General features: G+C 37.8%; 1 protein-coding gene across 1 annotated transcript in view; it reads right to left on the reverse strand.

Annotated features, from left to right (window-relative positions):
• Positions 1-13,443, reverse strand: part of TBC1D2B (TBC1 domain family member 2B) — an 80,792-nt gene that overhangs the window by 42,568 nt on the left and 24,781 nt on the right. The window contains exon 2 of the mRNA XM_044659163.1: positions 13,283-13,436. Coding sequence (XP_044515098.1) covers positions 13,283-13,436 — 154 coding nt within the window. The remainder of the gene's footprint in view (positions 1-13,282; positions 13,437-13,443) is intronic.

A 13,443-nucleotide genomic window follows, 5' to 3' on the forward strand; every position in this document is an offset into this window, starting at 1 on the left:
AAGACCCTAAAGAAGAATAAGAGGGGAATAAGAAGGGAGAAGGGAGAAAGGGGAATACAATAAGAGAGGGTATTAGGGGAACTGATTAAAAACGAAACACTGGTATAGAAGGAAACAGTGAAAGAAGAAAGGGCAGGACAAGGAGAGAGAATCAAAATGTCTGGGAATACACAGTTGATAATTATAACTTTGAATGTGAATGGGATGAACTCACCCATAAAATGGAAGCAAATAGCAGAGTGGATTAGAACCCAAAATCCTACCATATGTTGTCTACAAGAAACACACTTGAGACAGGCAGATATACATAGAGTAAAAATGAAAGGATGGAGCAAAATCTATTGGGCTTTAACTGAGAAAAAGAAGGCAGGAGTTGCAATCATGATTTCTGACAGAGCCAAAGTAAAGGTAGATCTGGTTAAAAGAGACAAGGAAGGTAATTACATCCTAATAAAAGGCAGTATAAACAATGAAGAAATATCAGTACTCAACAAGTATGCACCAAACGGTATAGTATCCAAATTTCTAAAGGAGAAGCTAGTGGAACTCAAGGACAAAATAGATAGCAAAACTATACTAGTGGGTGACCTCAACCTTCCCCTATCAAATCTAGATAAATCAAACCAAAAAAGAAATAAGAAAGAAATAAGAGAGGTGAATGAAATCCTAGAAAAATTAGAGTTAATAGATGTATGGAGAAAAATAAATAGAGACAAAAAGGAATACACCTTCTTTTCAGTAGTACATGGAATATTCACAAAGACAGACCATGTACTAGGGCATAGAAACATGGCAAAAAAATGCAAAAAAGCAGAAATAATAAATGCAACCTTATCAGATCATAATGTAATAAAAATAGTTATTAGTAAGAATACATGGAGAAGCAAACCAAAAACTAATTGGAAATTTAAAAATTAAATAAAATAAATGAACTTAACCTATTGGACAATGAAAGCAATAAAGCGATTATTTAACGAAGCCTATAGAAATGAGGGCAGAAATGAATCGGCATGCACCAAATGCCTATACTGATAAAATCAGACACTGTTACTGACATCTGACATAGGTTCATGATGAGGTTGAGTTGTGCCGCTGAACTGCTTGTATTTGAACATAAGGCATATAAACTTTAACAATCTTTGTGTATGTTACAAGTGTCACAATCTTTGTAATCTCTCTCAACATGATCCATCTGAAAAGTATGATAGGATGATTCCATTCAATGCAAAAAATTATAAAATTTAAGAGCATTGATAGAGAAGCATTCGATGCTTTCAACAACTGAACTTAAATTTGATTGTTTCAATTTCATTATGTGTAATTTTAAACGAGTAAAATTTAAAATATTCCTTAATGATAGTTTGAGGAGAAAATTTACTGGAGCAGCTGAGACTAGTATAAGCAAAGACAACAGAGATAGCTTTAAAGTGGAGCAGAAATACATATATGCAAAGTAAAAACTCCAAATCAAGAAAACACAATCCACTACAATTATCAATGAAATTCATAAGTGCTATTAAGGAGAAGCAATCCCATTGGATTTGCTTTGTAAGAATGCCATGACTGCAGATAACACAGAATCTAATAAACTGAAACATTTTGTCAAAGGCAGGATGAAAATTTATCCAGAGAAATTTAGATGCTTCTAATAAAGGAAAACAAATGTTTTTACCTCTAATTAAAATTAAATAAAATTAGAATAATGATGCTACCTTCAACTACTGAGATAATCAAAGCAATGTTCTTGGAAAGCATATGCAAAAGAGCTTGGAGTGATTCCACAGTCAAGTAATACAATGAGGAGAACCATCCATATGTCTGATGCCCTCTGTAGTCAATTAATTGAGAAACTAAAATTTCTAGATTTTGTATTGCAATGGATAAGGCAAGAGATACAGCTAAAGATGCTCATTTGAATACATATGTCTGATAAGTTATTGAAAATATTAGGGAAGACTCATTACTTTGTAAAACAATGACAATGCCACATAAAGAGAAATTTTCAATAAAATTGGTGAATTTCTTTAATGAAGATATGGAAAATTATTGGATTATGCACTGACATAGCTTTATCAAGGTTGGGATAAAAATTAGTCTATAATAGAAGTACTGGAAAAAAATTACCTCATGTAAACTAGCCACATTGCATGCATCACAATCAATTGTATGGAGAAATATGAAGAATTCCACACTTACATAAAATGAACGGCTACAAACAATTTTTGAAGATGGAACAAAAGTAACAATTTTTGAAGTTGGCACAAGGGTAATCAATTTTTAAAAATAAACAATCCGTTTAAAGGAAAGTTCTATAAAGTTGTGATAACCAACTTCTCTTCCTTGCTCTTTTCACATGAGCAGCCCCTTTTCCTACCATACATTCTGATGGTGTCCTTCATTCCTATTCCTTGGAATTTCTTATTGTTGATGGGCTGCAATCTGGTCATACTCTCCTATACTCCCATAAACCCTTCTTTTCCTTTCTATGAGATGTTTATCTTTAGTTCTTTGGGAGCAGTAGAGTCCCATAGCTCATTACCACAATGTGTTAAGTTGTTTTTCAGTTGTGTCTGCCTCTTTGTGACCCTATTTGGGATTTGCTTGGCAAAGATACTGGAGTGGTTTTGCTGTTTCCCTCTTCAGGTCATTTTACAAAGGAGGAAACTGAGGCAAACAGGATTAAGTGACTTTCCCAGGGTCACACAGCTAGTGTCTGAGGCTAGATTTGAAATCAGGAAAATGAGTCTTCTGACTCTAGATCCAGTACTCTATCCACTGTACCACTTTGCTGCAAATTGCTAGTACTGAAAAAACAGGGCCAGAAAAGGAGCTTTCCAAGATATTTTTTGAAAGCAATCTAGCCTACACTCAGTTCAAGTCAAGGCCCAATCCCTTATATATCTGTACTATCTGACCTAAATATATGTTCTATTGGACAAGTTCCATAAGGATAGAGAAAAATCTGTTTGCCACAGATTAATATGAAACATTTTATCTTACTTTAACTGAACGAGAAGGGAATGTCTTGTGTTAATACATTGAAACAAGAATCTGAACCGGAAAATCTTTTGCTTTGGCTAACAGTCAATAAAAAATTCTTTGGTTTATCAAACAAAGTAATTCAAAATTTACTACCATTTGAATATCCTGCATGCATGAAATAGGTTTTTCTCTATGGAATTATTAAAAAGATAAAGTATCTATCTCAATTAGTGTTTGAAAAAGAATTATGAGGAGTCATATCAATAATGACCTATTTAAGGAACTTTGTTCCCCATCCTTCACATTTATAATACTATTGTGGTTATTCTTTAAATGTTGAAAATATGATAATTATAAAGATTTTATCAATAAACATCTGTGTAAGTTACTGTATATTTAAAGTTTGTTATAAAATAGCCACAAAAATTGCAAGGATAATAATGAAAAACAGTGGGAAGAAAGAGGTATATCAGTACCAAATCTCAATCTATATTAAAAAGCAGTAATTGTTAAAAAGCATTTTGGTATTAGTTAAAAGTAGAGAAGTTGATCATTAGAGATTGGCATGTACAAAAGCAAATGAACATAGTTATCTAATATTCAATAAACCCAAATACTTACTGAGATGAGGACTAACTATATAACAATAACTTCTAGGAAAACTGAAAAGCAGTTTGGTAAAAAATAAGTACTGCCCAACATCTCACACTAATATCAAGAAAAAACTCCAAATGAATATGAGACTTGGACATAAAAGATGACCTCATAAGCAAATCAGAAGAGCAAGAAAGAAATTACCTTTCACACCTATGGACAGAAGAAGAGTTCATGACTAAACAAACAATAGAGAGGGTCACAAGAGAGCAAATAAACAATTTTGTTTATATAAAATTTAAAAGATTTTGCACAAACAAATTTAATGCAGTTAACATTAGGAGACACAGAAAAATGGGAAAATATCTTCACAGCAAGTTTTTCTGAAAAAGGATTCATTTCCAAAGGTAAATATAAGACTAAGAGCTATTTATTCTCCAATAAATAAATGGTCAAAGGATAGTAAGTAGTTTTCAAAGGAAGAAATCTAAGTTATCAAAAGCCATATGAAAAAATGCTCCAAATCACTAATAATAAGAAAAACTCCAACAAAAATGGCTTACGATTTAGATTGACAAAGATGATAAAAAAGGAAAATGACAGATGTTGGAGGATCTGTGAGAACCCGGACCACTAGTATACCTTTGGTGGAATTATGGGTTGATCTAGCAGTTCTAGAAAACAATTCAGAATGATGTCCAATTACCAAACTAATATTCTCTTGACCTAGATATACCATCACTAGGGCTTTATTCCAAAGACATCGAAGAAACAGGAAAAGAATTTACATGTACAAAGTTATTTATAATAACAAAAAACTGGAAAAAATTAACGGGTAACTTGCTATTGGGAAAAGGTTAAACTAATTATGGCATATGAAGATAATAAAACATTTTCCACAAGAAATTTCAAAATGGAGAGTTTCAGAAAAAACAACTCTGAATTGATGCAAAGTAAAGTAAGCAGAAATAGAACAATTTACACAGACATTATCAGAAAAACAATTCTGAAGAACTGTAGAACTCTGTACAATGAAATAATTAAATCATGGGTCCAAAGGATTGAAGGTAAACCATGCCATTAATTTATTAGAAGTGATGGACTTAAAATGTAGAATGAGACTTAAAATTTTGAACATGTCATGAGAATTTATTTCACATTTTTGTTATGAGTGTTTTATTGATCTTTTCTCTGTTTGACTAGGGAAGGTATTGAGAAGGAAATAAATTAAAAAAGTGCTTAAAAAATAAATAATTTTAATTGCAATAAATTCTTAATTGTATGTGAAAAAATGAGCTAATATCATTTGTATTGATCAGTGATTCCCAAAGTGGGCACCAGCACCCCCTGGTGGGTGCTGCAGTGATCCAGGGGAGCAGTGATGGCCACAGGTGCATTTATCTTTCCTATTAATTGCTATTAAAATTTTTTTTAAATTAATTTCCAGGGGCGCTAAGTAATATGTTTTCTGGAAAGGGAGCAGTAGGACAAAAAAGTTAGGGAACCACTGATATAGATTAACTTCCTAAAATTATCAAAGATAAACTAAAATGACAGTCATTTATGTAGCTTATATTACAGTAAATATCATATATTAAACATTACTAGTAGAGAAAAGAGTGCAAAAAAATTTAGAACTTTAAAGCAAGAATCTTATAGATCCATCTACTCTTTTTCTAGCTGATGACTAACAATGGTACCTAACAAATTAGTTGTAGCACAACCAGGACTAGAATCAGGTTGACTCCTACTCTGCTGAGGAAAGGGGCCTAGTGATGCATTTATTTTATAGGAGAAAAATTCTGTAATGGGAATAAACTAAATGCCTTTCTAATAATATCAAAAGTAAAGTATAGATGTCCATAATCATTGTTACTATTCAATATAGTGCCAGAAACACCAGCTATAGTAGTAAGACAAGAAAAAGAAATGGAAGGGATACGCAGAGGCAATGAAGAAACAAAATTATCACTTTTTGCACATGACAATGGTTTACTTCAAGAACCATGAAAAGTCAGCTAAAAAACTAATTAAAGGATATGATATAAATAAACCCACATAAATCAGCAGCATTTCTGTATTTTATAAAAAAATACCACCACCACCAGAAGGAAGAGATGAAGATTTAAAATTACTTCAGAGAGTATAAAATATTTGAGAGTCAACTTGCAAGGATACACAAAGGAACTATTTCAACATTACTACAGATATTTTTTATACAAATAAAGACAGATCTAAATAACTAGAAAAATATTAATTGCTCATGGGTAGGCTAAGCCAATAGAGAAAAGGAAGAAATAGAGGAAGAAATTGAAAATAACGGCATAACTTGTTTGGATCAAACAAACAGTCTACTCTTATTATGCAGTCTCATCTAAACAATGGCCTAGGAAGTCTGCTCTATTTTTACAGATTCTAGTTCCTGATTTCTGCTTATAGATCATAATTATTACATATTATACTTTGTTGTTAGCTCAGGGGCTAATATATGATTTTTCACATCTCTTCTGAGGGTAGTGTCTACTCTTTCTATGTTTTTTGGAAGATAAAGGGAAAGCAGCAATGAAATGCCTGGATCTTCATTAGCTGTACAGTTGGAAGAGACAGACCTGATCCTTTCTGTTTAGCCTACCCACACTGGACATCTGGGAAAGCTCAGACCCAGCAAGATTAAAGGATTTGTCCCAAATACACAGAGCCAGAATTCAAACCCAAGTCTCCTGACTCCAAATCCAGTGTTGTGCCAAGCAGTGGTAGCTGCCTATAAGTTCTGCTGTCAGGGAGGTGAGCCTGGCAGATTGCTTGAGTTCTAGAGTTCTAAGCTGGGCCTGGAAGGGGGCTGGAGGTGGGGGGGGGGTTGGCATAACACTAATTCTGGCACCAATATGGTGAGGAAGATGACTAGGTTGCCTGAGGAAAGGCAAATATCAGTCTGGGGTTGGAAACAAGGCAGATGCCAATTAATTATAGGATCAGTCTTCAAGTGGCCACTCTACTTCCAGCCTAGGTGAGAGAGAGCCAGTTTCCATCCTAATCTCCCACTCTACAACATGTCCTGCCCCACCAATCAATGTTCTTTCTTCTAGAATTGATAATATTAGATCTACATGTGCAAGCTGTACAAGGAACTGCAACCACTAGAGTAAGACAATAGGAAGGAAGTAGTTATGTTAAAAAGGCAACTTTTAAATTACTAGATTTAAAATGGAAAAAGAGATGAGTTGTAAAAGAGATGAGTAAAAAATTTGTAAGAAGCGAAGTCAATTGTACAAAAAAATCAAGCCATTCCCCAATTGATAAATGGGTGAGTGACATGAATAGACAATTTTCAGATGAAATCAAAACTATAATAAGCACATGAAAAAGTGTTCTAAATCTCTAATAATTAGAGAAATGCAAATCAAAACAACGCTGAGGTACCACCTCACACCTAGCAAATTGGCCAATATGACAGCAAAGGAAAGTAATAAATGTTGGAGAGTGTTATAAGGAAAGAGAGCATATGAGCAAGATCTGGAAAAGATGCAGAGGCAGGAAAGGTTCTGGAATTCTGCAGAAGTGACTAGGTGGTTTCTAACACAGAGTAGAGCCTCGAGTCTTGTCTCCTGGGGTGGACTTTCCCTTTGATTTCTCTCCTGTGGCTTTCCTTCTGCTACATCTTATCATCATCATCATACCTGTTCCTGTGGTTTTCCTGTTTCCTGCTGGCGGAGAGATATATATACAGGGCTGCTTGAACCACCTCAGACATCTGTCCGTGAGAACCTCTCCCTGAGCCCTGTTCCTGCTTAGTTTCCAACCTTAATACCTCTGTTACCATCCAAGGAGGGATATGGGTTAGAGGAGTTTATTTATATTAGGGTTTGGGACTTCAGGTAGAGAGGTAAAGGGCAGTGTAGCTAAAATCTCTCTGAAGGCTTCCCGTGAGGGAATAAGTGTAGATTTGTTGGGGAGGGTTAGTTAGTGAGTACTAGATAAGATTATCCAAATTCCCTTCCCTTACTTCAATAAACCAAACCAAACCAATCCCTGTGTTTATTACCTCTGCTTGGACTGTATGTGTTAGCCTGTCACCTATATCCTGTTGGCTTTCCCAAACCCTGTGTTATCTTTTGATACTGGCCCTGAGTAACCATTCCTTGAACCTACTGACATCCCATTACTACCACCCTGTTATTTCAGATACTTATTTCAAGGGGATGTGAAATTGGGACACTAATGCACTGCTTGCTGGTGGAGTTGTGAACTGATCCCGCCATTCTGGAAGGCAATTTGGAATTATGCCCAAAGGGCTTTAAAAGACTGCCTTTAAAAAAAAAAAAAAAAAAAAAGACTGCCTGCCCTTTGATACAGTCATACCACTGCTGGGTTTGCACCCCAGAGATAGCAGGGAAAATATGTGTACAAAAATATTCATAGCCATGTTCTTTGTGGGGGCAAAAAGCTGGAAAATGAGGGGGTGTCCATCAATTAGGGAATGGCTGAACAAATTGTGGTATCTGACAGTGATGGAATACTATTATGCTGAAAGGTATAAAGAACTGGAGGAATTCCATGTGAACTGGAACGACCTCCAGGAATTGATGCAGAGTGAAAGGAGCAGAACCAGAAGAACATTGTACACAGAGACTGATACACTGTGGTAAAATAGAATGTAATGGACTTCTCTACTAGCAGCAATGCAAGGATCCAGGTCAGTTCTGAGGGACTTATGAGAAAGAAAACTATCCACATCCAGAGAAAGAACTGTGGGAGTAGAAAATCAGAAGAAAAACAACTGCTTGATCACATGGTTCAATGGGGATATGATTGGGGATATTGACTTTAAAAGATCGCTCTAGTGCAAATATTAATAAAATGGAAATAGGTTTTGACCAATGATACATGTAAAACCCAGTGGAATTGCTCATCGACTCTGGGAGGGGGTAGGAAAGAGAGGAGGGAAAGAATATATGAATCATGTAACCATGGAAAAATGAATCATGTAACCATGGAAAAATATTTTTAATTAATAAATCAAATTTAAAAAAGAGATGAGTAAAATAGGTCAATATAAGAATTATTTAGTGTAAAGGGGTCTGTATGCTTTTCCAATAATGCAATACTGGATGGCTGTTAAGTTCACAATAAAAAACAAAATTCCATTTAAAGGGCAAATATTAGCACTTAGTAAATCATATTTTTGGTGGGAAAATCGTACTATAGAACACAAACTAAAAAATCTATATTTTCTTCAAAGAAAAGGAAAGGAAGGAAAGAAGGGAAGGAAGATTTATTAAGCACTTACAATGTGTCCATTTATAAATATTCTCTGCTCTGACCCAGGATATTCAGGAAGCCACAGCCTAAGGGGACCCTTTAAACCAGTGATGGGCAAACTATGGCCCACGGGCCAGATGCGGTCCCCTGAAATGTTCTATCCCACCCCACCACATTATTACTAATCTGACGAATATAACGAGTAGGATACAATACAATGAAACTTCAAAAGAGTTGCCTTAGAAACAGACTGACAGATGAGCATTTCCTCTCCTTTAGTCCCCTCTTCAAAAAGTTTGCCCATCACTGCTTTAAACATTTTCAAGTGGGGGCAGCTGGGTAGCTCAGTGGAGTGAGAGTCAGGCCTAGAGACAGGAGGTCCTGGGTTCAAACCCGGCCTCAGCACACTTCCCAGCTGTGTGACCCTGGGCAAGTCACTTGACCCCCATTGCCCACCCTTACCACTCTTCCACCTATGAGACAATACACCGAAGTACAAGGGTTAAAAAAAAATAAATTAAAAAAAAAAAAAAAGTAAGTTCTCTTAAAAAAAAAAAACATTTTCAAGTGCTTAAAGCACTTGTTTTATGTAATTCTCTCCTTGATTCTGTCACTAACTTGGTATGTTTCTCCTCCGGGCCTCTATTTCCTTATCTGTTACACAAGGAGGTCGGACAAGAGGACCCCTGCCATCCCCTCCAGCACTTCAAAATGTTTAAGACTTACAAAGAATTTAAGGATCAGAAGATTTCCCAAGTATGCTCCCTCTCGCAGGAAGGGTGCTAGTGCTGGTGCTGGTGACCATCTCAGACCACAGAGCCCCTGTAACGGTGGCACCAGTAATAATGAACAAAGCTCCCCCTGCCAGGCTTCCCATTTATGCAGTACTTTAGGCTTACAGAGCATGATCCTCACAATATGAGGTATGGAGGAGGAAGTCTAATTGTTTCCAATTGGCAAATGAAGAAACTGAGGATCAGAGAAGGCTCAGGGCACACAGCTAGTCTGGGTCAGGGCTGACTCCAAGACCAACGCTCGCTCTATCACGCCATGTTGCTACACTATTCCAAACTCCACTAGGACAGACATGTATATTCTGTTCTATAAGATAAGTTATTAATAGTTAAATAGGCTTCTAAAATTAGTGAAACAAGCAGTACAGCCTGTATCCGGTTTACAATTAGTCAGTATTATGACCAGGGGTCTGGAGACCTGGGTTCGGGGCCCGTTTCTGCTGCTAGTGACTAGCTGCGTGACTTTGGCCAAGTCCCTTCTCTCACCTTGTCTTCATTTCCACATCTACCCTTAACTCTAAACCAGACATGGTTTCTAATAACATGTGCATAGCAACAACAGGGTTTTTAGTCTACTGCTTCCTTTTATTCTTGCTGCCAAATCAAGAATACCCAAAATAATTTTGCTTTCTAAGTTTATTCTTTAGACCAGTGGTGCCCAAACCTTTTTGGCCTACCGCCCCCTTTTCAGAAAAAATATTACTTAGCCCCCTGGAAATTAATTTTTTAAATTTTAATAGCAATTAATAGGAAAGATAAATGCACCTGCAGCCATCACCACCCCCCTGGATTGCTGCAGCACCCGCCAGGGGGCGGTAGCACCCACTTTGGGAATCACTGCTTTAGACATTTCAATCATAATCCAACAAATCATTTCTTGGCCCAGGGCTGGATTATTGGTACTAGGATCCCCTGGAAACCTGCAAAGAAGCTCACAGCGGTGTCTGGCTCATATCCGAAGGCTCTGAAGGCGCCTCTCCTTTCTACATTTACCAAGAAAAGAATCTAAGGCAAGTATGCAGTTGGCAAACCTAACAGAATCTCCCTGCCTTCCCACCAGGGCCTTGGCTTAAAGGAGGAATGGGCAGGATTTACCTGGGCCAAGCAAGGAAAACACAGTCAGGTTCCCGAGAGACTACACTATATATATATATATATATATATATATATATATATGCCTATGCACACTACCTAACCCACAGAGGCCAGAGGTCTGGATAGCCCTTCATGTAATAGTCTCTCCACAGCTGACAGTGGTTCTCTGGGCTGCAGAGTGCAAGCACTGCTGTCCCATATTTAGGTAAGATAAACTGGTTCGGAGGGATAAGATGACTAGCCACAGGCACAAAGGTAGTCAGTGGCAGATTTTTACTGGAGTTCTAGATCTATTGAACTCAAAGTCCAGGATTTTTACCACGGTTCTCCGAGATTCCTTTCTCCAGCTTTAGAGGATTAGCACGTATAAAATTACAGAGCTAGAAGGAATCTTAGCAAGCTAATAGCCAAAGCTTTCATAGACCCAGCTTACGTGTCTTAGCAGCCTTCCTAACAGCTGACATCGGCACACAAATTTATGAAGTATCTGTTGGCTGAGTGGACATCACAGCTCTATCAATGGAATGATGCAAGCAAATGAATTCTGCATTCTAAAGTACAAGCATTCAGAGTTCACCAATCTGAACAAGACCAACCTCCTAGTTGGCATCTCTCCAGCATATCTCTTGCCCATGGAGCCCATCCTTCACCCAAAGGCCAAAAGGATCTTTTTTAGCCCAAGACTGACCTGGTCACTCTGCTCCTCAAGTACCAGTGGCTCACTGTGCCAATTGGATCAAATATCCAGGCCTCTATATGTCAGTGAAGGCCCTTCCCCAGAAGGCCCAACGTTATCACTGCCACCTTCTTTTGACTAACTCTCTTCATCACCACCCAGTCCAGTCAGGCTGGCTTGTACAGAACCTTGCACTATCTGTCTCTGTGCTTTGTCCTGTTGATCCCCTATTCCCATCATGCATTTCCCACCTCTCCTCCATCTCTTAGAACCCCTTGTTTCCATTTAGGACTTAGGTTAAATACCATTTTCTACATGAAGCCTTTCCTGATTCTGCTTAGCTCTGAATAGTACCTTGCCTCCAAATTATCTTTCATCTCTTTAATATGTGATTTGTATATAAAGTATACAATATACTTTTAATAGGAAGGAAGTGTAGATCAATAGTCACCCCAATTAACTGATTTCCCCCCAGCCCAATGGACAGAATAACACTATAAAATAAGGCGCAAGTAACAGAAACAATAAGGGGCTATGGTCTTAAATGAAGTGCAAATGTTAGCCTTGTAGAGGGTAAAAGACTTTCTTGAGTCAAGCTTGATAGACTTTGAGAATAGCCTAGTTGCTGGTTAGGCTAACAACTGGGCACCTTGCTAGTGGTCCTTTAAACTAAAATAAAAAGCCAGCCACTCTCCAGGAAGAGTGAGACAGGAGACAGCTGAGCAGTGTGAGCTCAGGCAATGGAAGAAAGTCCAATCCTTTGGAGGACATCATTCCTAACATCTTGGAGCTGGAGGTGGGGAGGAGCAGAGAGATGACTGTTTTACTCCCCCCCCCCTTCCTTGCCATGCCTGCAGAGGCAGAGCCACTAGCCCACACCCAGAAGGGAGAAATCTCAGAGAGTCAAGGCACCGACCAGAGCAGCTTTGCCAGTGAAGAGAAACTTTATGAGGAGAGAAATTGCCTTCAGGCTATAAACTAAAGAAGATAAAGACTACTCACCTTTTTAAGAGGAAGAATCCAAGAAGAAGCCACAAGCTACCGCCAGAGAAAAGCTTCACAGTCTACTTTCCAAAGAAGTTACTATGCCTGGCAACAACCAACCATAACTACAGGACCAGACAAACAACTCTTGGCAGCCACAGGTACCCTCAGTATCTCTAAGACTAGCCAGAAGCAGGAACACCACTGGAACAACATAATGGCATCAGCCACTCGGGTGGGGTGGACTTGCCCCTCTAAACATGGTCCTTACTTCTATGCCCCTCCATACTTTACCCTAGTTATACAAACATACCTTTTGATTTATATTCCATATGTGTCTACTTTTCTCTCTGAGGGCACATACACTGGTAGGAGAAGATGTCCCAAGTTTAGGTGATGAACACTTTATTGTTTTCTTTATTATTTCACTAAATATTTTTGTTTTGAACTAATTGTGTCCTCTGGATGACTAGACAAGCCAGGGTTCTAAATAGAAATGGGCCTTGAAAGTAGTAATGGGCCTTGAACGTTATTTGGGGGACACCCTCTTGTGCTATGTCTTTTTTTTTTAACCCTTAACTTCTGTGTATTGGCTCCTAGGTGGAAGAGTGGTAAGGGCTAGGCAATGGGAGTTAAGTGACTTGCCCAGGGTCACACAGCTGGGAAGTGTCTGAGGCCAGATTTGAACGTAGGACCTCCCATCTCTAGGCCTCACTCTCAATCCACTGAGCTATGCAGCTGCTCCTGCTATGTCTTTTAAAAAGATCAAGAACATTCTTCTTATATATGCTTGCCTATTAGCTTTGTCAAAGTAGTTGGACTGGATAACTTCATTGAGAAATGGAGATAATGTTAAAACAAAAGATATCAATAACATTTTTAACTGAATAACACTCACCTGTGTTATCTTTGGCAACAAGACCTTTGGAAAAGTCACCAGGATTTGGGAAGGTCCTGCTGTCCCGCTTTACAGTATCAAGACTGTTGCAATATTCCCATCTCTTCTGCTGTAATTCTTGTAACCAGTAAGTCATGAGTTGACGATTAGGAGCCTAGAGA

Source organism: Gracilinanus agilis, chromosome 2 (genome assembly GCF_016433145.1).
Source record: "Gracilinanus agilis isolate LMUSP501 chromosome 2, AgileGrace, whole genome shotgun sequence".
Lineage (NCBI taxonomy): Eukaryota > Metazoa > Chordata > Mammalia > Didelphimorphia > Didelphidae > Gracilinanus > Gracilinanus agilis.